At 44.6% G+C, this 26,419-nt stretch overlaps 2 protein-coding genes across 7 annotated transcripts in view; one reads left to right on the plus strand and one right to left on the minus strand.

Moving 5' to 3' along the window:
- The window catches only part of SIAE (sialic acid acetylesterase), a 51,336-nt gene extending 40,334 nt beyond the window's left edge, over positions 1-11,002 (plus strand). For all 4 annotated transcript variants that reach the window (XM_025465113.3, XM_025465115.3, XM_025465112.3 and 1 more), the window contains exons 8-10: positions 6,283-6,437; positions 7,821-8,010; positions 9,409-11,002. In XM_025465113.3, coding sequence (XP_025320898.3) covers positions 6,283-6,437; positions 7,821-8,010; positions 9,409-9,627 — 564 coding nt within the window. In that variant the 3' untranslated portion in view covers positions 9,628-11,002. The remainder of the gene's footprint in view (positions 1-6,282; positions 6,438-7,820; positions 8,011-9,408) is intronic.
- Positions 11,003-11,677: 675 nt separating this feature from the next.
- Positions 11,678-24,575, minus strand: TBRG1 (transforming growth factor beta regulator 1). 3 transcript variants are annotated; one of them, XM_025465116.3, is made up of 9 exons: positions 24,216-24,572; positions 22,290-22,360; positions 21,413-21,645; positions 20,697-20,833; positions 20,252-20,398; positions 15,534-15,631; positions 15,171-15,281; positions 14,618-14,760; positions 13,636-13,957 (listed from the first exon to the last, which is right to left on the minus strand). In XM_025465116.3, exons 1-9 carry the CDS (start codon positions 24,363-24,365, stop codon positions 13,812-13,814), a joined length of 1,236 nt encoding a protein of 411 aa, XP_025320901.1. In that variant the 5' UTR covers positions 24,366-24,572; the 3' UTR covers positions 13,636-13,811. The 3 variants fall into 3 exon arrangements, with proteins under 3 accessions (XP_048965777.1, XP_025320901.1, XP_025320902.1); XM_025465117.3 differs by having other exon boundaries at positions 13,945-14,083; positions 24,216-24,575; XM_049109820.1 differs by lacking the exon at positions 15,171-15,281 and having other exon boundaries at positions 11,678-13,957; positions 24,216-24,574.
- Positions 24,576-26,419: the final 1,844 nt, after the last annotated feature.

The following is a 26,419-nucleotide window of genomic DNA, read 5'->3' on the forward strand; positions in this document are numbered from 1 at the left end:
ATAGTCCCTTTTTTTGCCCTCATAGTCAGCTGGTTGAGAACTGAGCATAAGACTCATCTCAGTTCACTGATGGGGCAAGTACATCTGCAAAAAAAGGTTCAAAAGTGGCTGATGCTTCTAATTAAAAAAGGAATACGTGTTCATTAAAGATATTTAAAAGACAAGCAAAACGAAGCTGAAACGATTCTAATTCCTCAATCCTGAAGTAAGCAGACCTCTTCTGCTCATGTGTTTTTTGTAGGGGGATCCATACCATGGCACTGTACCATATCTTGCTTTTGCTCTTAATGTCATATTGCGAGCAGTTTTGCATGCCAATAAATATTAATCTTGAGCACAACTTATAATATTGGTTGTTTTCTAATTTATTTAACTAGCTCTCAATAAATGGGCTCTAAGATTGCTTTACACATCTTGCTTTTCTAAGCAGTGGCATAAGTTTATTTTCTTTGTGGCTAAATCATTGTATGCATGCTTAATTCTTCCCATAGGATAAATTCCCAGAAGTGAAATTCCAAGGTCAGACTGAATGCTGTTTAAGGGATTGAACCTGTCCTCAAGTTCCTCTGTAGACATTTATGAATTTGGATAAACTGTGTACTCTTAGCAGCCATGTGCAAGAATGTTCACCTCCCCACGCCCTCCGTAACTCGGTGGTGCTTCTTCTAGCCCCTACAGTGAAGCTTGCTCTCTCTCCCAGCCCCCTGCACGTGCTCTTTGCCTGGAGCATCCTTTGTCTCCCACACTTTCCTGGCCAACTTCATCCTTTAGACCCCAGCCAGGATAGCAGGTTAGGAAGCCTTCTGTGAGTATTCAGCATCTGGGGTAGGTACCTCCTTTCCCCAGACGGGAAAGGAGCACCCTGTCCTTCCCCATTTTACTTGCATGTTGGTTGCACCCATGACCATGTTTTCCTGGATCACACTTATGTCCCAGTATCTAACTGGTCAGCAGTCATTAAATATGGCCTAACACGTGAATGAAAAGAAAATATCGAGGGAAATCATACTTTGAATTAGTGGCAACTAGTCAGAAAGATTCTGCTCTCTAAAAGGAATAAATGTATTTAACCAAGTTCATAATGGTGTGACCTTACCTGTTCATATGGCCCTTCCAATACCTGGACTTCTTAGCAGGGTAGTAGTTCTGACTTCCCTGCAATCTAGGAAATAAAACAAGTAAGGTGTTAGAAAAATGGGGCCCAACTCATGGCATAATAATGGAATAGGCTTTAATATTTGAATTGGACACACATACTTCCAGATGTCTGGCTCCGCACCCACAGATCCCTCCTGCTCACCATCCTCACGTCTCTTCCACCCTGTCCTATTTCACCGTACCTTTTTTTGGATAAAGATTTTTTTATAGACCTCCTTTCCACTTATAATTATGTTACAACCATGTTCTTTCGCCTTTCTCACATTTGTTTTGACTTTGAAACAGGATGATTCTACTCATTATTATCAAAATAGCAAGCCCTGTCATCAGTTCTGTGTTTCTGTTGGTGGAAACTCCATTTGGACTTTTGAGGTTCTTTTTTTGTCTTTGCTGTGTAGATGGTGATTTGAATGTGACTCCAGCCAATTCTAACTATGTGTCGTATGCTTATTATATGCCATGAACTGTGTGAGGTGCTAGAAATAGAGCATGAATCAGAGACCTGGTCCTTGCACTTATTGCCTTACTGTTTTGTGAGACTAAGTCCCTTAGTCTCAGGGCTTTCACTGGCCATCATCGACAAAATCATGTTGGTTGCTTGTGGAAAACTGGGAATACAAATGTATACCTTCAAAGAGAAATACCAAATATGACATAATAATGGTTCAGTGCATGGATCTAGAGCTAGCCTGCCTAGATTCAAATCCAGCTTTGACCCCTCTCTGGCTGTGTGATTTTGAGCCAGTTATTGAATAGGAGGATTATTATTTGAAGTATTATTTTTTCATTATTATCTTCCTTATTATAATTATTATGTGTGTTAATCCACATAAAGCATGGCATATGCCAGGTGATGTTAGTGTTTCTTGTTGTCAATGAGAGAAGTCAGCAAATCTGGAGGGATAGTTGATCTGCAAGGAAGGATGAACTGGTACTAGTACTGAAGCATGGGAAGGAAACAAGAGCAGGAGACTAGGGGATCCTGAGGAGTATGCCTGTGTACGAAGGGTTTGGAGGAACGGCGGAGCGGAGTGCAAGGATGCTGTTGTAAAGTCCTCTGAATATGGCCACTTTTATATTCTTTGGCTATCATATGCTTTCATTAGGGGCAGTATTTCTATTAAGCCCTGTGGGAGGCTGAACAGCACCCTAGTAGATCTCAGATGGGGGGGGCGGGAACAAGAATTTCATTTGGGTGTGGAGTATGCTGGTGCCTCTGCGTGGCCACTCTGGGGTAGTGCAAGCAATGAAGCTGGCGAATTGCTGCAGGAATTCTTCTCAAACTGCCATTTTGAAAACAGCTTCCTTGGCTGGAGTGGCTGTGTTTAGCATTTCTGCCTCTTGGGCTTCAGGCTAGTACATACCCTAGACTCTTTCCGGTAGCTCTGTTGCTGCGATTCTCATCATGACACTGGCTGCTGAGCGTGGCTCTTCTGGGTGTTGTGTGAGAAGAAGAAGGGTCACTCACTGGGCCTTTTGGTGGAGTTCCTTTGGGAAGCTTTAGCACCTTTGAGCATTTCATATGTTAAAGCAGACTTGCCTAAGAGATTTTAGTAAGAGAACTGGGAATGTCCCCTTAGTTCCAGATCGTATCCTTTCTACTACTAGTGCACCCTCTCCGGTGTTTTCCCGCGGATTTTCTAGTCTTTCTGGAAGAGGCCAAGAAGCAGAAAACTTCCTGAATTCAAAGCTTCATTTGGCTACGTTTGTGGGGGATGACCTCAGGTGTTTACTGGCTCTGGGAGTGAGAAGGCCAAGGGGTAGCAGTCTCTTCAAAACATAGCTCCTCTGATGGGGACAGATGTTTTCAAATGGAGTCCAAGACTGTGGTTTGCTCACCTAGACTGTTTCCCAGCTTGTGGTCTGACTTACTCTTAGATCCTGGTTTGTGAGAGGGGGATAACAGGTTGATGCCTCTCCTTGGCTGGACTGGGGCTAAGAATAAGGCGCAGTCTAAATCAGAGAGCAAGGTGATATAAATATCAGAGAAAAAAGGAAGGAAGTGTGGGGCCGCGTGCGTCACAGTAATATTAAGGAATTTTCCTCGGAGCCTCTGCCCTTTGCAGGAGTAGGAGTCTGTCAGTTCTAAGTCTAGATGGAAGTGTTTACTCAGGATGTTGCAGAGCCAGCCAGCCTCTTATTGCCTTCAGCGCTCCTGCGCCAGTCTGAGGCATCATCACCTCTTCCTTGAAGTATTATTGCCTCTTCACTGGTCTTCCTGCTTTTCCCTTTTCTTCCCCTTTAGGATATTCTCAACATTTCAGTTAAAGTGAGCCTTTGAATGTAAGCCATGTCGGAAGGCTCCAGGGGTGCCTGGGTGGCTCAGTATGTTGAGTGTCCAACCCTTGGTTTTAGCTTAGGTCATGATCTCAGGGTCGTGGGATGGAGCCTCGAGGTGGGCTCCACACTCAGCGTGGAGTCTGCTTGGGGATTCTCTCCCTCTGCGCTTTCTCTCTCTCTCTCTCAAATAAATCTTTAAAAAAACCTCCAGTGGTTCCTCCATATGAGTGAGGTCAACAAAGCGATATGTGGTCTGCCCCTGCCACCAGTGCCTCTCTGACATCACTTCCTGATTTTCTTTGCCTTACTTGTTCCACTTCAGCTACTCTGGCTGCCTTTCTGTCTTTAAGCACGCTAGGCATACTCTGTCCTAGGGCCTGCCATTTTCCTTTCCTTCTGCCTGCAAAGTTCTATCCCTGGCATATTAGTCTTCTATTCCTGCATTAAAACATTATGGCATATATAGCAGCTTAAAACAATGCTATACGCATTGAGCGAGGAGCCTGCCGTGCATGGCTTAGCTGAGTCCTCCACTCAGGGCTGCAGAGAAGGTGTTGGACAGAGCCGGGGCCTCAGCTAAGCCTTGGGGTTACCTTCCAAGCTCAGGTGGCTGTTGGTAGAATTTGTTTCCTTGAAGCTGTAGAACCCATGGCAGCTGGCTTCCTGAAGGTCAGCAGGGAGAGTCTCTGACTTCTCTACCCTCTTTTAAAGGCTTACCTGACTGAGTTGGGCTCCCTTCCTACTCTTCCTTTGGTTAGCTTGAAGTCAGTGGTAAAGGACCTTACCTACATCTGTGGAATCCCATGCAGAGATCAGATGTCCAGATTCAGAGTGATGGATACTGTCCTTTCTCTGTGTCCCATCCCCTATCCAGGTGGTTGCCTGCTTCTGTCATTTGTCTTTGAAGTTGTCTTATTCCTGCACATCCCTTTCCTGCTGCTGTCTTAGGGCAGGCTTTTCTCTTATGTGTCTAGAATGTTCTGGTAGTTTTTGAACCATCACTCTCTCTGCTTTTCGGCTCTTTTCTACACAGAATCATTTGCACAATCACTAGGTTAATCCTTTGAAATAGTCCTTTTATCATGTCAATAATTTCAGTGGCTCTCTACATTGAGGGTGAAATTCACATAATAATTTAATTAATCATTTTAAAGTGTTCAGTTCAAGGGCATTAATTAGTATATTCACCATGTTCTGCAACCATCACCTCTGTAGCTTATGGGTAAAGTATAAACTATCCAGATACTTGCCTCACTGTCTTTGCAACATTGTTTTTCCTACATAAACCCTCCAGTTCAGCTCCATTTCTGATCTCTCTCTCTCTCTCTCAAAATTACCTTTCTCCTTTCTACCTTTGCATATTATAAGGTTCTAATATGTCCTGTTTGTAGTGATTGCTCATATTTTCTGGGCCCAGCCATTTTTCTTCTTACACATTCCGAGACCATGTTGTATTATAATAATAAACTTTGTTCTACTGCAGAGTACTTGCTGTCTATGCCTCTGATACAGCATTTAATCCGTGCTATTTTATACTATTGATTATTAACATTTCTTATGGACAGGGCTGTCCCCCCAACGAGCTGTGACGTACTTGTACCAGGTGGCCACTGCTATGTAACAAATCACCTCAAAACTCCATGGCTTAAACTAACATTTATTATGGCTCTCGTGTGGGTAGCTGGGGGCTGGTTGATCTTGGGGGAGCTCCACCAAGCTCTTTCAGATCTCTATGGGTCAGTGGCAGGGGTGGGGCGGGGTAGGGTTGGGGCTCTGCTCTCACCTAGCCTTGGCTGGAGTGGGTTAGACAAGGGAGCTCTGTTCCACAGCTCTCATCCTTCTCCAGAGGGCTGCAGGCTGGCCCAGGTGTGTCATTCTCATGGTGACAGCAGAAATGTGAAAGAGTGGGGGAACCACACAGGTTTCTTGAAGTCTAGGTTAGGAACTGACACACCGTAACTTCTGTTTCAGTCTGTTGACCAAAGCAAACCACATAGCTTAGCTTAGGGAGTGGTGGGGGAAATGTACTCTTTCTCTTAATGGGAGAAACCACAAAGCCAAATGGTAGGAAGGTGTGGATATAGGAAGGTGTGAAGAATTGGGGTCTTTGATGCAGTCTACCACAGGCTCATGGGCAGATTCCCTGTAGCACCCAAACATGTTATAGATAGGTGTATCAGTTACCTGTTGCTTTGTAACAAACTACCCCCAAACTAGTGGCCTTAAAACATGAGCCATTGCATTTGCTCATGATTCTATGGGTCGGCTGCGCAGCGCTCAACTGGGACGGCTCAGCTCTGCTCTGTGTGATGTCAGCCAGGCTTGCTCGTGTGGCTGCGAGTTGAATTGAAGGCTTGAGCATTCACCTGACTGGCCTCTCGGCTGAGCCTGCTGGGACATTAACCCCTCTCTCTCCTAAGGGTCTTCTGATTTCCTAGGCCTCCCCCCCCACCCCCCCGCCCCCACACACTTCCATGTCATTTCTCCAGCAGGGTAGCTGGATTTTTTTTTACATGGCCATCTTCAGGTTGCAAGAGAAGGCAAAGGCGCTCCGGGCAATGACTCAAAAGCTGCACGTCACTTCCACCGCATTCTGTTGGTTGGAGAACATGACAGGCTTAGCCCAGATTCAGTGGGAAAAGAAACAGACTACACCTCTTGACGAGAGGGGCGACACAGACACACTGTGGTGTGTGTGGGGAGGGACATTCAGCCACAACAGTAAGAAGCACACTAAATACCTGTTGAATGAGCATTTTGAATGAATGAATGAAGCAGAAGCAGGGTCTGCTTATGAAGAAGACTCTACGATAGGATTCTGATGCAGCACTCTCTACTTTCTAGTTATCTTCCTATTTGTCTGCACCCTCGGATGATACATTTCCCCAGATCCGTTGGCATCAAACAGCAGACTTTGGCTATGTCCCCAACCTGAGGATGCCCAACACTTTCATGGCGGTAGCAATGGATCTCTGCGATAGGAAGTCACCTTTTGGCAGGTATGGGGGTGCTTCTTGGGCTTTGCTTGAACAATACTATATGTTCTTTGTCTGTGGCCTTCACTCTGACGTTCACTTGTGAGGGGCACAGAGTGCTCTAAGGATTGGACTTTAGGAGTGTTCTCTATTAATCATTTACACCGGCCCGTGCTGCAGTAACTAAACCCCCCAACATAGCAGTGCCTTGATGGAACATTTCTTGTTCACATGTCCAAAGAAGGTCAGTAGAGAGGCTTTGCTCATTATAGTTGCTCACAGATCCAGAGTGACGGAGATTCCAAGTTGATCTGTGCTTCCAGTCACCTTCAAGGCTCACACTGGTGATTAAGGTAACTTCTGCTCACATTGCATTGGCCAGAGCAGGCCATGCGGCTGTGCCTGGCTTCAGTGAACTCAGACAAGGAGTAATGTGATACAGGTGAGTGGCTCCGATGACTCCCACACGCCAGCTGTGGGATACAAGGGGATTTGAAATGAAACGAGGCCCAACACTTAGTGTCTGGTTTATAGTAGGAACTTTAACAAATATTTATTTATTTTTTATTTTTTTATTTTTAATTATTTTTATTTTTTTAAAACTTTTTATTTATTTATGATAGTCACACACAGAGAGAGAGAGGCAGAGACATAGGCAGAGGGAGAAGCAGGCTCCATGCACCAGGAGCCCGATGTGGGATTCGATCCTGGGTCTCCAGGATCGCGCCCTGGGCCAAAGGCAGGCGCCAAACCGCTGCGCCACCCAGGGATCCCAAATATTTATTTTTGAACAAAGAAGATTGATTGATTGATTAGATGAATAAAACCAGGAGGAGACCAAGTAATGAACAATGGATTCAGAGGATTTCAGTGGTTAGAATAACTTTGAGTTAGCTCTGCTCTGGTGCCTTTCCTCCCTCCCTCAGGGACATTTATTCCTTCCTTCCAAGTCCTCTACTTTTTCAAGGTTTGTAACCCATGGGGGGCTCAGAGCCTCGTTTATGATTATTATCATTCACCCATGTCTCTTAAGCTGTTGAGCCACTGATCCCTGTTAGATTTAGTCAACTTTATTCTTTTTTTTTTTTTAATTTTATTTATTTATTTGAGAGAGCAAGAGAGAGCACAAGCAGGGAGAGAGAAGCAGACTCCCCGCTGAGCAGGGAGCCTGATGCAGCGTTCGACCCCAGAAACCTGGGATCATTTCGACCCCAGAAACCTGGGATCATAACCTGAGCTGAAGGCAGATGCTTAACTGACTGAGCCACCCAGGGGTCCTCCCCACCCCCCGCCGAGGCATCTTTATTCTTACCTATCTAAAGGGTGCTTTGTATAATGCTTAAAAAAAAATGTATGGTTACCGTTGAGCTCAAACCTGAAGTTCTCTCCCTGTTGTTTATCCTATAGCATCCACCCTCGAGACAAGCAGACTGTGGCCTACCGGCTGCACTTGGGGGCCCGTGCAGTGGCTTATGGGGAGAAGGTGATCTTTCAAGGACCACTGCCTGAGAAGATGGAACTCTTGGCCGACAAGGGGCTGCTCAACCTCATGTATTCGCAGGAGATCCAGGTGCAGAGGCAGGACAAGATATTTGAGGTGAGAATAGTTGAAACAACAGGGGTTCGTCCTGTGTTGGGAGTCAGGATTTTCTCCACACTGAAGCCCATCTCTTTAATTGTAACATTTCTGTGGGCAGAGCTTGGTTTCTTTTGGCAGGGCGGAGTTTATCCCAGAGGGGTGACTGAGTAGCTATTAATTCTTTCACTTAGAGGCAATTTTGCTAGGACAGTCAAGGAAAGGAAAATGAATCCACATTAAAATACTCCTTTTGTATTTTGCTCCCAGAGCATTCATCTTTGCTCTGGCAAGGCCTGTGGCTTTATTTGTAGGTTACCAATTGGAAGATTCCTCACTCGGGGTTATTTCCCTCATCCTTGGATGTCTTTTTTATGTCACACTCTCCCAAATTCTGAGACTGAGTTTAGTGTCTTCTTTGAGAGGCTTAGCTTAGGGATTTGTAAGTCGGTGCGAATTAATGTAATGGAACTACTTTCTTCTCGTACCTTGCGAGGGTCATTCCACTGTGGAAGTAGAGCTAATAATTACAGAGCTTATGTAGGGGTCTTCCAAAGTTGAGGTGCAGCTGGAGGCATTACTCATGGAACATGCAGATGACTGTCTCTGGGGACCATGAGGCCATCAGGCTGCAGGGGGAGTTGGGGGCGGGGGGAGGAAAGAGGTCACCGGAAGGAATGAATGAATATTGAAGACACGCTTTAATTGTACATGAGTTTACCTAGGGTGCTCCTCCTCTGGAGTCCCAGCTACAATATCCACTGGCCTCAGGTGCTTGGGCAGCACTTACCCCATTGAGCTTAGGACACCGGGTTTTAGGTCATTCCAGCTCCCCAGAAGTATACATACTGAGCTCATTCTTTGTAGTCAGCTGCTGGCCATCTGCCCGTCATCTGGACTTAGAATCAGAGTTGGGAGCAGGATAGAATTTAACCTGTGGGTACTGGATAATTTATGTCCCCTTCAGTGGATTGCTTTCTGTTTGGAGAAAGGTGAATTATCCAAGGTTCCTTTGTGCCCCTTCCTCATTGCCTGGCTCCCTTGGGAGTGCCAGGGTGGTAGCAGCAGCTGGATGGCTCCACTGGCTCAGGTCCTACCTGCTTTGCCAACTGGTCAGAAGGATCACAGCAAGGTTGTTCAGGGGAACCTTCTCTAAATGCTCTATGTGATTATGGTTCCTTGTCTCCCTCAGTAATTCAGTGTTTTATTAATTTATTTTATCACACGAACATTTATCATCACACTATGGCTATGTTGACCAAACCCAACCTGGACTCAGGTTTGTTCTGGTTATTGTAGGAAATGGATCCATGACTAAGAGTGGCTCCTTCTCTCCCTTCTAGTCTGTCTAATGGGCAGTTCCCAATCTCTTGGAATTATCCTGACTTAACCATCCTGACTTTATGATTCTCTCTTTAGATCTCATGTTGCAGCGATCATCAGTGCAAGTGGCTCCCGGCTCCCATGGATGCTTTCTCGGCTCAGACTCTGACTCTGAGTACCGGTTCTTGTCATGGCACTCTGGCTGCTGTTCGCTATGCCTGGGCCACATGGCCTTGTGAATATAAGCAGTGCCCCATCTACCATCCCAGCAGCACCCTGCCAGCACCTCCCTTCATTGCTTTCATGACCAACTAGTCCTGGAGAGCACAGCAAGCTTGCTAATTGACTTAGTGGCATATGATCATATATATGTATTTTTTAAATTTATTTTTTATTGGTGTTCAATTTACCAACATACAGAATAACCCCCAGTGCCCGTCACCCATTCACTCCCACCCCCCCCCCCGCCCTCCTCCCCTTCTACCATCCCTAGTTCGTTTCCCAGAATTAGGAATCTTTATGTTCTGTCTCCCTTTCTGATATTTCCCACACATTTCTTCTCCCTTCCCTTATATTCCCTTCCACTATTATTTATATTCTCCAAATGAATAAGAACATATAATGTTTGTCCTTCTCCGACTGACTGACTTCACTCAGCTGATCATATATTGAACTTAAGTGTGGGTCCTTTAGATTTGGATTTTTGGTGTTGAAGTGATGACTGTTGCTTTTAAAGGCAACTAAGAGAAAAGCACTGGGCAGCTCCCTGCTAGCAAATGGCTGTTTCTGTATTCTGATTATGAGATGAGCCAGTACTGGCAGGCAAACGAGATGCTTGCCTTTTGTCCCCTAATCAGCCTAGTGTCTTACTGGACTAATTCCCAGCTACAAACAAATGGAACCTGTGTCATTCACTTCCCTGTGGGGAGTGTGACCTGTCACACAGTTGCCCCCTTATGTCCAGAATTGTGGAAACTCATGGTTGGAAGGAACTTCAAGGCCACGTGGGCCAGCTCATACTAATGTGTTCTTTACGAAACCTGGCAAGTGGTTACTGAATCTCTGTATGAAGTTTCTAAACTTCCTAAGTTTTTCCTTATGTGGAACTGAAATCTTTCTAGCCTTACTTGTGTTCTCTCTCCAGCCAAAAACAGTTCTTGAGTGTTTGAAACCAGCCAGCACTGCACACAGGCATTTGGTGAGGTGCATAGGGGCTGCCTAAAGGGGTCAGGAGAAAGAGGGACGTACTGGCTCTGGACAACGTGAAAACAGAGGTCATGGAGGGGCAAGTAGGCTCAGTAGAAATCTGAGGTAAGAGGTTTACCTATAAAAAGGATAACCCAGGGCAACCCTGGTGGCTTAGCGGTTTAGCGCCACTTGCAGCCCGGGGTGTGATCCTGGATACCTGGGATCGAGTCCCACGTCGGGCTCCCTGCATGGAGCCTGCTTCTCCCTCTGCCTGTGTCTCTGCGCCCCCCTCTCTTTCTGTGTCTCTATGAATAAATAAATAAAATCTTAAAAAAAAAAAAAGGATAACCCAGATAGAAGAAAAAAGAGGCTGAAAATAAAGCTACACGATAAGCATTTAGAAAAATAATCCAGATGGGACAAATGTGAAAGTGGGCTCTGTGTGTGTACTGTTACTCATACTGCTGTTTATTGGTTGATTAAAAACGCTAACTGCACCTGATATTTGTGTCATCTATTGGAATTTGGAAATAAAAGTATCATCATTAGTGGCATGTATACATTTATGGCCCATCAAAACTGGGTTAGGAACAGGTTTGTAAATTGTTCTTTGAAGCCGGAGTAGCTTCCACTCCCTTAATGGGAGAAAAGAACGAAAGCAATAAGCACGCACCTGACCCCAAAGGGCCCAAGTGTAGCTCTGAGCATCAGGACCAGCTCTGTCAGTGCCAGGATTTATCTAGTAAAACACCAGCACAAATATACAGTCTGCAAGGAACTTTGGCTCCTCTGAGGACTTCCTAGTGTACAACTAACTCCCAACACCCATTCTTTGACCTCATATGCATCTGACCTGAGGGGAACCACGAACCTAGGAACGGACTCCTGAGAAAAAGTAAATCTACCCTCCTCTCTGCCGACACACATGCACACATGGGCTGTTCTAATTTTCAGGTGGCTCGGCATGGTCAGGAACCCAATGCCCAGGCTCCTTTCACCCCCAGTAACCTGTGCAACAAGGGGAAAAATTAGCTTTAGGTAGTAGGTAAATTAAAAGTCATGTGAAACTTCATTTTTAATGGCTGAATAACTTTTTAGCATTCAAAAAATGAGATTTACAATTATTGTAGATTTGGACACTAACAAAAAGTATAAACAAGTAAAAATCACCCCAAAATTCACCATTTGGCAAAAAACATTTAATATTTTGGTAAACATTCACTTGATTTGCTTGGGTTATATTTACACACTACACGTTGTATCATTTTATAATCGGTTTTTTACTTACTCAAGCAAAATAATTTTCCTACGTAAACTGAATATTATTCAGTTAGATTAAGTGTTTCAGTTTGCGGGAGCCCCATACTTTAACCAATTTTCCATTAGTTGACATAGAGATTTTTTTTCCAATTTTTCCCTGCTAAAATGAATACTGTGATGAATGTTACAGGCAAACATCATAGTCTGCTTACCTCCTCAGGATCCTTAATGTGGAGTAACAGTTTTAAGGATAAATACGTTTAACATTTTGATAACTGCAGCTTAACTCTCCTGAAGGGTCCAATGGTTTACAGACCCACTAAGCTATGGTGCCATTTAGCCTCAATCCCACTGACACTGGATATTGTCAGATTTGAATCTCTAACAATCCAAGAGATGAAAAGATGTGTTAAGTATACTGGGGGGAGGGTTCAAGTTTTTTAAAATGACCTGTAGAAAAAAGGTTTTACATTTATTTCATGTACCCCCTTCATATGGATGCATGTGATTTTTTAATGTAAATACACATACACATACAAGTTTCAACATTTTGGCATGTGATGCATTCTACTAAGTTCTAAGTGTTTTATTTAATTGAAAAAATAGAGGTCTTGACTCCCTGTTTAGGAAAAACCAATGGGTTGGGATCTCTAGTTTGAAAACCACTCTTCTAGGAAAGCTAAAAAGTAAATACTCTTACCAAAGCAAACAGCACAATAACTTATTTAAAAATTTTTTAAATGTCTTTCTTAAAAGGAGGCTCACCTTTATGTGTCTTACTCAGACTGTATGTAATACAGTATATCTGCTGTATGGTAAAAGCAGCAGGTATCCATTCTGTGGAAGTGCACGTGTCTAGCCAACATACACAGCAAACAAAGGAAAACATGGAAGCATTAACAGCTTTGAGTAATCCCTTTTATACCCCAGGTTTGCTGTTATCCAAATTTTATTTACTTTTTTTGTACTGTAAAAGCTACACAAACTTATAAAAAGTCTATAGTTAAGAGTCAGAAAGTTAATAGCAGTTACTTTCGTTTCTGGTATTTCCGTGGCCAGTGTGGCTGTCTGCCCCCTCCCTCCGCTGATGCACCTACTCCTAGGAAACAAGAACCCCCTTGTTGTCCCCAGTCAGCAGTTAGGAACTGCAGCGCAGTGACAACTGTCACCACTCTTTCCCCGTTCTTCCCCCTCTGGGGGGGGGTCCTTCCGTTGCTTCCTTCCATCTGGCCCTGGTACCTGGTAGGACGGACAGCGAGGGCAGCCCACGTGGTACTGCCAGTGGTCCGGGTCAGGCGAGGTGGTAAGCCTCTCCCTCAGTGCCCTAAGCAGGGCCAGCACATTCGGTTGCATAGAACACCAGTCATGTTACTGCCCGGCTAGTGAAGTGACTGGGCGAGTCTGCCCTGCAGGATGGGAGCCGCCCCCCCCCCATCACGCTGGATCTGGTATTGTGTGGACTCAAGGTATTCGGCTACAAGCATGTTCTCAGATAAGGAATGGCAAAGGGGAGAGACAGGATTACAGAGGACTTTCTGATTCCCTTGAAGGATGACGTGTGATGATAAAGATGAACGGTGTGCCTTGGCCGGGCCTCTCCAGCTTGGGGATAAGCAGCACTGGACTGGGATCGTACGGACGTGAAAATAAAGCAGGTGCTTGGGTGGCAGGGGCTGGGCCGTCGTTCCTGGAGCTAGGGTCAGAATCCGGGTGGAGGGCTGTTAGACTCCCGCCTCTCCCTTCTGAGTCCGCAGCCTTCTCGCACTCTGGCTTATAGAACACTTAAGTTTACTCTACCTCAGGCAGAGCTAAGCAAAAAAAAAAAAAAAAAAAAAAAAAAAAAATCCCGATTATAAGAAGATGAAAATAAGCAGATTTGTAAAGAGAAATTTATTGCTAAAAATAAAGCAGCTGCAGTTTTTCCCGGGGAATACTGTCGGCACAGGAATGTCCATGACAATGTGTTAATTGTCTCCTTCATTCCCGAACTGCTGTCTTCTTCCACATTTGGAGTCTTAAGTTAAATGATGTGGGACATGACCCCTTCCTGGTCAGTCTGAAGACTGCGTTGGGCTACACTGTGACAGAGAGTTCAGGTGCTGTAGGTGAGTGTCCGCCAGGGGTTCGTGTGCCAGGAACATGGGCTGGTAAGAGGACACGAAGGGTGTGGGCTGAAGCTCTGGAAGGTCCAAGGATCCTGGAGAAGAACATTCCTTCAGTTCCACTGCTGCCTGGGAATCTCAGGGGACTGATCAGACGCATGTAGTACGTCCTTACAATTCCTAAGACCCTTACAAATCTGCCAGCTGAATTTTGCCCTCGTCTGTTAAGACAGGACAGAACTTTGTAAGAAAATCGTGGCCAAAACAGAGTAAGTGACTTGGCTAGGGTTATATGTTAGAGAGTGAGAATTTTAATTCTATTATTTCCAGTCCAGGACTCTCCCTTTATGACTCAGTGCCAGACTCCCTGATCATTCCACGCTTCTGTGGCCGGGAATCCACTGACCATAGGTGGGACCAAGGCCATGACCTGGTCCCCTTCACTTCATTTGAAATTTTAGTCCTGCACCGTGAACGCTCCCCTGGAGCTCCATGTGGTCGTATTTAGGTTAGAAAATGAGAAAGCTGAACTTCTCCGGGGGCCCTGCCTTAGCCTGATGGCAGCTGCTCCCTGTGACTGCCGCCAGCACTGCTGGAGAGCTTGGTGGGGCAGCCCATCCTTGAGCCTGGGACTCTGCCGTTGGGGCGGTGGAAGTTTCTATCACTTACTGGCCAGCTATCTGGATTAGTCAACTCTGGAGAGCAGGGGGCAGCCTAAAAACAATTTTCAAGCCGGAAAGGTAAAATGAAGCTACCTTGCAGGATGGGATCAACATGATCTTCACCAAATGCCTGTCTGTGAAAGGCTTCGAAGCTTATAGTTGGATCATCCTCTGGCAGTCCTTGGGGCGGCAGCCCATCTCCAGGTCTCCACACATCAAATTTCACCCACTGGTAACTGCGAGATCAAAGGGTATCGTTATCAAGAGCTGTCTGTTAGTTGTAACGACCTGTTCTTACTTCCAGATCAGGTATTTTCTCCCGTAGATATATCTAAAAATCATATTAACAAAGAAACTTAGAGAAGACAGGTGCCTTTAGGGACATGTCATTCTGCAAGACATCCAAACCCTTCTGCTCTCATGGTACTCACAGAAAATGGTAATTCAAGTACAGTGGGGTACTGGCTCCTGTTCACTTGAGGCCAAGGGGACTAATACTGAGGTGCGCCGGCTGGGAGCAAGCATGCTTTGCACATAGAAGCAGCTCAGTAAGTGTAAGAATAAGCAACGCAGTAACTGTCAGCTTAGGTCCCTGACCCACTCATCACAGGACTTCTCTCAAGGGAATGGATTTGACCACACTTACTTGATGCATTTTCGAGCTCCTGGACAACTCTGGATCAAGTTGTGAATAGTTGGATGAGAAAACCCAAAAAAGTCAGCTCCAGATGGAAGCAGGTTGGGCATTAGTTTTCCCCTAAAAAGGAAAGGGAGGATTTGTAGTTTAAAAGTTTAGAGGGAGATGAGAAAGGTTCAGGAATGGAATGTGGGTATGAGTGCAGAGAACAAACTTTCTTGACTTGGATACTCTGGAGAAATCCAAAGGATTTCTGGTAAGAAATCTAAAGGATACAGGAGAGCGCTCTATAAATATAGGATTTCCGTACATTTAAAACAAAGTCTCATTCTACAAGTGATCTATTCAGACTGTCTTCGAGTTTCAACTTACATAGCAGCACTTATGGTCTTGAGCAGTTCTGCGTGACAGGCATCTGCAGAAGACGTGACAATGGCATTCTGAGGGTCATCTTCAGGAACAATTTCAAACTGAGAAAGACCAAAGGGCAATGAGATCAACCATGAAGGAGGAAATAGTAGAAAGACCTATTACTCCTACAACTACTACTTCACTCTAGATCTTGAAGCTGATGTATATGATACTAGAAGGTGGGCACAATTTCCTAGAGGGCTGTTAAAAATTCAGTCCAAGAAAACAAAGTCCTTTGATTGTTTTGGTGCAATACACCTTACTTGACTGCTCTCCACAAGTCAACACTTAATTTGTTACTACCTTTCCTATCCACTTACTTATATCTGTAAGTACAAATGATTTTTATTTTTTATTTTTTAAAAAAGACATTATTTGACAGACAGAGAGAGAACACAAGCAGGGAAGTAGGAGGCAGAGGGAGAGGGAGAAGCAGGCTCCCCACGAGCATGCAGCCCGATGCGAGGCTCAATCTCAGGACCTGAGATCATGACCTGAGCAGAAGGCAGACACTAAGTGACTGAGCCAGCCAGGCCCCCCTACTTTTTTATTTTTAAAGGTTTATTAGAGAGAGAAAGAATCAGTGGGGGGAGAGGCAGAAGGAGAGAGAGAAAGAGAAGCAGACTCCTTGCTGAGGGGGAGCCTGACTCAGGGCTCCATCTCATGACCCTGAGATCATGACCTGAGCCAAAATCAACAGTTGGATGCTCAACTGACTGAGCCACCCAGATGCCCCACAAATGGTATTTTAGAAATATATGAGATCAAATAACATCATGTAATCTTAGGTTAACTCTAATGTTTAGGAGGAACACAGGCCATTTTTTCTTGCAACCATCATTTATTTTTTGAATTGCAAAATTCCTTGAGAGAGTTTGTGTGTGTGTGTGTGTGTGTGTGTGTATATATATATACACACACACACACATAATTTTTATATATATATATAAATACACACAAATATATATAAACCCTTTAATCAAAACTATACTAATACTGAGGAATTTCTGCCAAGGAAGTATTTTTATAACATATATTTTCTAGCCATCTTAACTCCTTGACCAGTTTTCTACAAGTTTTATGAATTTTTGTGAAGAAAATATTTCTGTAACAAGTTCTTAGCCAATTAAGTTCCTTGACTAGTGATCTATAAAGTTTGGTTAAACAGTATCCATTTTCCCAAAGGAAAATACAGATGGCTAACAGACATGAAAAGATGCTCAATATCACTCATCATTTAGGGACATACAAGTCAAAACTACAATAAGATATCACTTTACACCCGTCAGAATAGCTTTTAAAATTAACACAGGAAACAACAGAAAACAGTACAGAGTTTCTTCAAAAAGTTAAAAAAAAAAAAAAAAAAAAAAGAACTACCCTGTGACCCAGCAATTACACTACTAGGTATTCACGCAAAGGATACAAAACATAGTGATTTAAAGGTATAAATACACTGATATTTATAGCAGCATTATCAACAATAGCCAAATTATGGAAAGAGCCTAAATGTCCAGAGACTGATAGATAAAGAAAAAGAATAAACTCTTGCCATTTGCAATTACATGGACAGAGCTACAATGTATCATACTAAGTGAAAGAAGTCAGAGAAAGACAAATAACATGATTTCACTCATACCTGGAATTTAAGAAATAGAACAGATGAACACAGGGTGAAATAAAGAAAGGCAAATCATAGAACCGACTCTTAACTAGAGGGAACAAAGAGGGCTGCTAGAGGGATGCAGGCAAGGGGTGGGCTAGATGGGGGATGGGGAGTCAGAGGGGCACTTGTGAGGAGCACTGGGTACTTCATGGAACTGATGAATCACTACATTCTACTCCTGAAACTAACATCACAGTGTATGTTAACTGAAATTTAAATTAAAACTTAAGAAAAACCAAAGGAAAACCAAAACAGTACCTAGTTTTTAAAAAATGTTTACTTTAACCAAATTATTCCAAACAGAATTAATTTCTTTTCTGTATATTTTCAAACTATCATGTGCATTATTAATCATTTTTTAGAATCCCAAATCTAGTCTCCTGAGTATGGTTTTTGCGGCTGTTAGTTTTCTTCTGCAGTTTTCACTTCAATTTTACTGTGTCAAATCTTAGAGCTCTTTCTTTCTTTTTTTAAGATTTTATTTATTTATTCATGAGAGACACACAGAAAGAGAGAATTGCAGAGACACAGGCAGAGGGAGAAGCAGGCTCCCATGGGGAGCCTGAAGCAGGACTCGATCCCAGGACCTCGGGATCATGCCCTGAGCCAAAGGCAGACACTCAACCACTGAGCCACCCAGGTGTCCCTTTAGAGCTCTTTCAGTTTTGTCAATAATCATTATCTTGTGAGTTTTAGTCAGCAGTTTTGTTACTTCAACCAATGACCTACCCTGCAAACTGAAGACACTTAATGGTTTGTGTCTACTTCTCAGCCATGCATGAAAAAAACACAGACAGTTTTCTTTGGTTATTCCAGGGCTGCTCTCTTGTTTGGTATTGGTCACTTTGATGCCAATCTTTTATACTGTATGCACTATACTATTTTGGACAAAGAGCAAATAAAAGTCCACAATCTACTAGCTTTCCCTGTTTGTATGTATAACTCTACTTCATTCTTTTAACTGCTACATAATATACACGAGGTGGATAAATCTTAATTTTTATCTATTCTCCTACTGATGCATATTTCAGCTATTCCTATTTTCTTGCCATTGCATACATGCCATTATGTACAGTTAAGTTATATAACTTATATATTAACTCTTTTACTAGCATTTGCACATTTCTCTAGGAAATACTTGAATACTTAGCAGTATTCTGGGTCAAAGGACACACATATTAAATTTGTCAGTATAGCCTTCCAAAAGACTGAAAATTTTCACTTGTACTAATGCATACTTGTTTTCCTATATCCTGGCCAACACTAAATATTATGAATCTCTCTCTTGTTTGCCTAGGAGAAAAATAGAACCTTTAAAAAAAAAAAAGATTTTATTTATTTACTCATGAGAGACACAGAGAGAGAGGCAGAGACATAGGCAGAGGGAGAAGCAGGCCTCATGCAAAGAGCCTGATATGGGACTCGATCGCAGGACTCTGGGATCACACCCTGAGCCAAACGCGGAGGCTCAACTGCTAAGCCACCCAGGCGTCCCCAAATAGGGCCTTTTTATTTATATTTCCCTAATTGTTAATGAGGTCTGTTCTTACCAACCCAACCATCTGCACTGTTTCTATGAAATACCTGTTCTGATTGCTTTTTGCATTTTACCAGAGGAACACTTTATCTGGATATTAATCCACAGTTATATATTTTCTTCCTGTTTTTTTGCTTGAGTTTTAATTTAACTTATCAGGTCTTTTGTCATTCATTATATTTTTAATGGTCAAATATGTTACTATTTTCCTTTATGACGTCTACATTTCATGCCCTACTAAAGAAAAGCTTTCACTTCACTTTAAGATTATAAAAATATTTTTCTATATTTCTGTTAACATATAGTATGAAACATTCTATAAAGCTAAAGTAATTAAAAGTCCTGTTAGCATTTACAGAGATGAAAAAGAATCATCTGGAAGCATACTGAAATATTATATGCATTATATGCACACTAGAGATTACTTCATGTTAGTTGGAAAAAGAAAGAACTAAATTTCATGATGTACCTGAAAATAATGTCTAGAGAGGTTAATAAGCTTTAAAAATAAAAGGGGGGGGGGATACTTAAAATCCTACAAACTTTTCTTTTCAGAAATATTTCAGCAGTTTGTCTTTGAGGAAATTAAGAATCAGCTTGTCAATATCCATTACAATCTTATTAGAATTTTGATTACATTTGCAGTGAATTTATAAATTTGTTATAAATATGGGCTATTGCTACAAGGAGTCTTTCTGTTAGAATACTTTCTAAACAGAACTCCTGCAGTGGCCAGGTCATTTAAACAGTCACCTGTATCTAACAACGCTCTAACCAGGAGAGGCGCGCTGCAGTATTATCCACATGCATCAGGCTGACTCTCAGCTTCTGCTCAAAGGTTCCCCTCCTTGCCTTTACTTCCTTCCACCCAACTTTCTGGTGATCTGTAACATCAGACATTGAAGCCTGGAGCTTTGAAAATGGTCTATTTTTTTCCTAATGATCAGAGGTGATGGGTGGGGAAAATCAGCTGCCTTGAATTGGTAGCAGTGGGAAGGATGAACAAAGGTATTTACAAAACTAAGGTTCACATCTTCCAGGTCTTTAAGAGCGTGTGCAACCAGAAACTAATAGGTACACCCCCATCTTTGCTACCCCCATCCTGGTCCTCTGAAATGGCAGAGTATCAAATTAGTCTTTCCTGTATATAGGCTTGTTTAGCCTCACACAGTTACCATAGCAACAGTACAAGCAGCAGGGTTCAAAGGAAAGGTCGTCACTATGAGAGCCAGACAGATATAGATCCGAATACCAGCTCAAGCACTTATTAGCAAATGTCTGATTTAGAGCTAATCGCTTTTCTGCATCTTGGGGTTACTCAAATGGTGACTGTACGGTATGTGCTTAAGTGTCAAAACAGGTAATACCCATAAGTGGCTGTCACAGAGAAGGTTCTCAAAAAAAAAAAAAAAAAAAAAACCAAAAAAACATAAAAACAAAGAAAAGAAAAACAGCGGTCATAAGGAGAGTGGGTACCTGAGGCTGCATGCCACCATCCTTGATCTGACAGGTATACAGACACTTTTGGTCTGGGCACTTCACGCTGGCATATATCCGAGTACTGCAGTAGCCCACAGGGTAGATGGCACTCTCATCATGGAAGCCAGGTCGGTCGGTGATGATCTAGAAGAGAGATTCCCCGAATCTGCGACTAAGGTCGCTGGAGAATTCAGAAGTCCAGTGTACTGTGTGTAGTAGCCCTTGAGACCATTTTGGGGTTGCAAAGAATGACTTGAATCACAGAGAGAAAGTGTGTAGGCTGGGCAGTAGACAAAACTGACCTGGTTTCCTAGGGACTGGAGGTTTTCTGGGGTTGGTCTGGATCAGCAAGGGACTCCGGCTAATGGGAACGGGGAGGGAAGGCTCAACCCCATTCCCGTATTTCTGATTCTCCTCTCTATGTATCGCTGGTCTCACTCACCTCCCCCAGGCTATATACTGTTAGACCCCCCAGTCCGATGGGGAACACAGGCCGTCCTGAGGGATCCAGGGCAATGGGCTGAACCAGCTTGCGAGCACCTCCCTCCATTTTCTTTTTCTTGGATGTTTTCTTCAGAACTGAAACGCAAATCTGGGGTCACCCACTTTAGGTCCCTCCCAATGCTCAGGGGAAGGGAAAAATTGACACGTGAATGCTAAGAGCCATAAGCCAATCCTGGTTCTATATACTCCCTGAATGGGCACAGGGGGCTTTTCCCCAAAAGCCCAGAGTATCTTTCTAACCCACCCACCTGGCAGTGGCTAATTTTAACATTAGTGCTGAGGACCTAAAAGGCTTGCACTTTTTAAGGCCTCTTACTTTATTTAACAGATCAGAAATTTCCCAAGCCATCCGTGTGCTCAAGAGGCCACCTAGCCCATTTCCCTGCCTCTAGGAAAGACTGAACTGAAGGCATCCCAGAGACCTGGAAGTGTGGGAGCAGGGGGGAGGCCCTTAGCCTGCTCTCTTCATATTTAGCCAGGTCTGTCTAGAATTCCTTCACCCAAAGTAGCTCTGATATACTTGCTTTCTGAGGGCTAGGAGAGCTGCTTAAGGACCAGATGAGAGTTTGAGTATATCTGTGGTCATGTTAGTACCAGTTCTTTGTCAACAGTCATTGGGCCACTGGGGCAACTGATATCCTCTCCCCAAGGTACCTTCCAGTTTGTTGTTCTCTTTGCCTTTTTCTTTTTTCTCCTTCTTGGATTTCTTCCCAAATGGTTCCTCAGCCCCAGTGCTGGGCCCAGAAATGGACCCAGTTCCCTGTATAGTTCCCACAGTGCTGGCCACACCATAAGTCAGGGGCAAACTGGAGCTGTGGGAAGGAGCTGCAGCCTGTACTTCCCCTTCAGTTAGAGCCTGAAGCTGGAGGAGCTTCTTTAGCAAATACCTGAGTTTGGGAAGGAAAAGGAGCAGAGGTATGAACTTCTGTTTGATATCAGTTCAATATTTTACTCAAGTGCTGGAAAAGCCAGAATTATACACAAAGATTATCACACTCATAAAAATAAAGTTCTTCTTGGACCCAGGGAATAATGAAGCTCCAGAGGACAATATGTCAAGGAGCCATACAGAGGACTGTAGCTTATCTCTATTGCATCTAGAGTGTTCCTCTACCTGGATGTTGAAAGGTGTTACGCTTCCAAAAGGCACATACCATGACCTGCTTATGTATATATTTTATATACAGACTGTGGTCTGCATAGAGTAGTACATACTGAGTATTTATGGAATGAGAGGCAGTTTCTTTTATCCCTTCTCTTTTATAATTGAAGAGTTATAAGAAGATAGCTTATTAGATATGGCAAGAGGATCATGTCAGAAAGATGAACAGAGGAGCTGTCTCATCCCCAGGGTCCAACATGACTTGGGTAAATGGGAACCAGTACCAGCGGTTGTGAGTTTCTCTGTACTTGATCAGTAGCCAATGGGTCGTATAATGCACAAAAATTCTACTGGAAAAAATTCCCAAAACAGTAACACTGTATCAATCACTGAAAATGTGATTTTGAACACAAAATGAAGGCAGCTCACCGTCTTTCTTCTTTTGCTTTAAGAAATTTTTCCTCAAGACGAGCAATTTCATCACAAATAGCAGCATTTTCCTTTAAGAAAAATTTTTGCATAAAATCACATAAAAAGAATAAAAGATCAAAGTATTATGCTAGGAAGAGGAGCTGTATTTCTTTTCTTTTTCTTTTTTTTTTGAGAGCTCAAACGAGATCGGGGGGGGGGGGGTGTGGGGAAAGGGGCTGCGAGAGAGGGAAAGAGCAGAGAATCCTAAGCAGGCTCCATGCCCAGTGAGGAGTCCGATACTGAGCTCAATCTCACCACCCTGAGCTCAAGAGTCAGATGCTTAACCAACTGAGCCACCCAGGCACGCCAAGAGGAGCTATAATTCAAATCAAAATAGTCTATATTGCTGGGTGAGCTACTCTACCTTGCAGACAAACTTTTAAAACAATGTACAGCTTTTAAAAACTTTAAAAAGTTTTTTAAAGGTAGAGTCAAGTTCCACTATGGGCAGGGTAATTATATAACTTACTAAAACTGGGACATGTCTGAATGAAAAGGGGATGCTGGTAATTATTTTGCCAGTACAGTGTGGTAGAACTAGGGTTGCCCTAGGCAAACCAAGATATATGATCACCCTAATTAGGGTAGCCTTTGGCAGAGAAAAGGGCATACGGCTTAAGTTTAATCCTTCCAAATATGAGAAATGTCCATTCCCAAGTGCCTTGATTCTTGGGGAGCTCACAAAACCAATGTAACCCAAAGCATCTCATGCTACATGAACCCTGAAGAGTAGACCTGGGTAGAACAAAATCCACTGTAATATGCAAAATTCTTAAACTTCGTAATCTACTCATGGGTACTCAAGAATCATCTGTCTTTCTGATGCAATCTGTTTGCCAAGCATGAGCTGTAAAGGACACACTCTCCTCTGGATGTTCCCCAGGGGAGACCTCGCACTCTGAATGTTCAAAGCGGCACCCCCTTCTCTCCACAAAGCCTGCTTCCAGTACTGGATGGAACCAACCTCCTTCTGGTAACCTAGACCTTAGGTACCGCTGACATGTAGGGAGGGCATAAAAGAAAGGGAATGGCCAATGAAGTATCAAGTCCTCTTCATTCTACTTCCTTCATTTCTCTCCAGAGCGCACAGCAAGTGCTAAGTGATTGCTTCTGGAAAGAATGTTTAACTTCCAAACCTTCCCTTAGGCTTCCCCCAAAAAGCTGAGAGAATGTTGGAGCTTTTGGTGGAGAGGAGAGGGTAAGGTGGGGGATTCAGACGTGGGAAGCGCGACTGAGGACTCGGTTCCCGACTTCCCAGCCCGGAGGCAGGCAGGCCTGGGCGAGCCGGGATAAACCGTAACACGGACCGGGGCCTGCAGGCCAGCTCGCTCGGTCGGTAGACTCAGTGCCTCTACAACAGAAGAACAAGCAGAGACACTAGAGAGGCTCAAGGTATTAAAAGGGGGCGGGGGTGGGGGTAAATGACTGGAAAGCTTCCCGGGCCTGCTTGGGGCAGGGGTCAGTTGTGTGTATTCAGGGTGCCTGGGAATAAGCTCTGTAGTGGAAGTGGTAGAGAAACCGGGGCCAGTGATCGGGGCAAATCATCTTTGGGTTTCAGTGCCTCCCTCTAGGGTCCTCTTGAGAATCCAACGCCTTTCCCAGAGCGTTGCGGCCAGAGGGGCAAGGACCGCCAAGTCCCCGGCACGTCCTCGGGGTGCCGAGCACTCCACCTTCCTCACTTCAATCTTCACCAACTCCGAAAGGCAGGCAGCGGGCTCGGAAACGACCTAAGGCGTCCGGGGTCGCCCGGCGGGCGGGCCTAGCGGGTGTGCGCAAGCCGACACCGCGGTGCCCGCCGCCCCGCCCGGGGAGCGCCGTGCGGAGACGCGTCGCGAGGGAGAGGAGTGTCGAGGCGGACAAGCGCCGAGCGGCGGTCAGACTCACAAACACGGTGGCTTTGGCCGCTTTGCGCAGCCGCAGGTACTTGAGCCGGTACTTCTCGTTCTGGCTCTTCTTCGGGAGCTTTTTCATCCTGGCCTTGCTGGACGGCAGCGGGGCGCGCGGCGAGGAGGCCGGGCCGCCCAGCAGGCTCATGGTCCGGCCCCGCTACGGGGCCTCCCGGGCGCGGCCGGCATCGGCTCCCAGGCCGAGGAGCGCCGGCTTCGTCTCGTCGGGGCTGCCGGGACCCGGCCTTCCAGGATCTAGCCTTCCAGAACGTTCCCGAGGCGGACGGCGGCACCAAAGCTCCGTCCGCCGCCCTCGGCCCCGGGGCCTCCCCGCACTTCCGCGTCGGGGAGGAAGTGAGCCCTGCCCGGAAGTGATGTAAGGGCGCCGCGGATAACTTCCGGGGCGGCGAGCCTGGGTTGGGCGCGGCTGGGAACGTCTCGGCGGTGGGGCGGCTGTGTGCCTTCCCGGCCCGGGTGTGTGTGTGGAGGGGGCGCCGCGAACCCCGCGGTCTCCCCGGCGCGGGCCTCTCACGCGCTCCGTCCCCGCAAGGGCCACACCCGGACCGCGGGGCTTCCCGGTGCAGTCCGCTCCTGAAAGGTTTCCTGAGAGCCGATTAGGCCGTGGTTTTTACCAGAATGGAAAAAAAAAAAGGCTTCTGCTCCTTCAGGTCAGACGCTAATAGGAAAGACAAGGTCTAACCACACAGTTGCTTTTTAAAAGATTTTATTTATTCGTGAGAAAAGGAGAGGCAGGCTCCACGCGGGGAGCCGGAAGTGGGACTCGATCCCGGGACCCCAGGGTCACGCCCCAGGGTCACGTGCTCCACCGCCGAGCCCCGCCCCCCCGTGTCCCGCTAAACGTGCAGTTTTAAGAACACGAGCACCAAGTGTAGGCAGTCTGGATGTTTCCCTGACGAAACCGAAAATAGGTTTCTGCACCTATAACCTGTGTTTATTTAGGGCTAACTTGGTAACGAAGGGGTATCCAAAGTCATCACATAAGGGGTGTAGACAATCGTATGGGAAGCAGTATTGACCTATTGATCGGTAAAGGCTCAGGTCTGCAAGGCAAAGAGGCTTGTAGTCGTGCTTATTCCAGCGATGCCGCCGAGGAGCTCGCGGGTTTTCCCGTTTAACGCTCTGTACTGCTCGGAATAATGGGAGCCCGTGAGGGTTGTGAGCTGTGAGGTGTTCTGACTGATGTAAAATAGGATTTCGGTTATGGGTTCAAGATGTAGACCTCTAGAGTTGTATGTGGAGTTAAAGGGAAATATGGACCTAGTTAAAACAAGTTCCACGGATTACAGGGGTGGGTTGGGGGGGGGAATGTAATGCTAATGGGTATAAGTAACTTAAAGTCAGAGTTCAAAAAAAAAAAAAAAGAGGTTTTGAATGGGTAATCCAGGTATTTCATTTCTCATAACTGTAAAAATAATGACAGGGTCTGACCAAGTGGTTTTAACACAGAGAAGCCTTATGAAAGTTCTTTTTTGTCCCTCCGTATTGAAAGCTGCCCCTGTTGGACTTAGCAGGGTCTTAATAGAGCAACTCCTCGGGGAGCCAGTGTATTTTCACAAACGTACTCGAGAATTATTTTTGGAAACTGCCAGGCATATGTAAGCCTACAAAATGTACACAATATCCTATCTTTGCTAGTATAGACTGGTTCTTGGAACCTGAGAAAAGATAAATTGAGTGATAGGAAGAGATTGTCGTCCCCCCCCCCCAATCTATTTGCCAATTGCATGATTTGTTTGCTGTCCAGCTGTATTTTGTCCTTGCAGGCTTTGTGATCTGACTTTATTTTCACCATTCCCCTTCATATACCCGTATCCTACCTTGTGGAAGGGAAAGCATGACCATTGCTTTAGTTTTCGAGCTGCTCTGGCCAATGGATTTCAGTGGAATTTGCGTTAAGATATTATTTTTTTCTTCATTAGAAACCTTTCCTTTCAATTTGTGAAATGTGTACAAGTTTTAGACATTTAAGAAATACAGTAGGAAGAAGAATTTTAAAAATCCATAATGTTGCAACTTTTAATGTGGGACTATGTGTATTTAATACTTTCATGCATTTTTATGTATTTTAGATAATACAATGTTGCCTTTTTAAAAAAGATTTTATTTATTTGTGAGACACACAGAGAGGAAGGCAGAGACGCAGGCAGAGGGAGAAGCAGGCTCCCTTCAGGGAGCCCGATG

Source organism: Canis lupus, chromosome 5 (genome assembly GCF_003254725.2).
Source record: "Canis lupus dingo isolate Sandy chromosome 5, ASM325472v2, whole genome shotgun sequence".
In the NCBI taxonomy this organism is placed as follows: domain Eukaryota; kingdom Metazoa; phylum Chordata; class Mammalia; order Carnivora; family Canidae; genus Canis; species Canis lupus.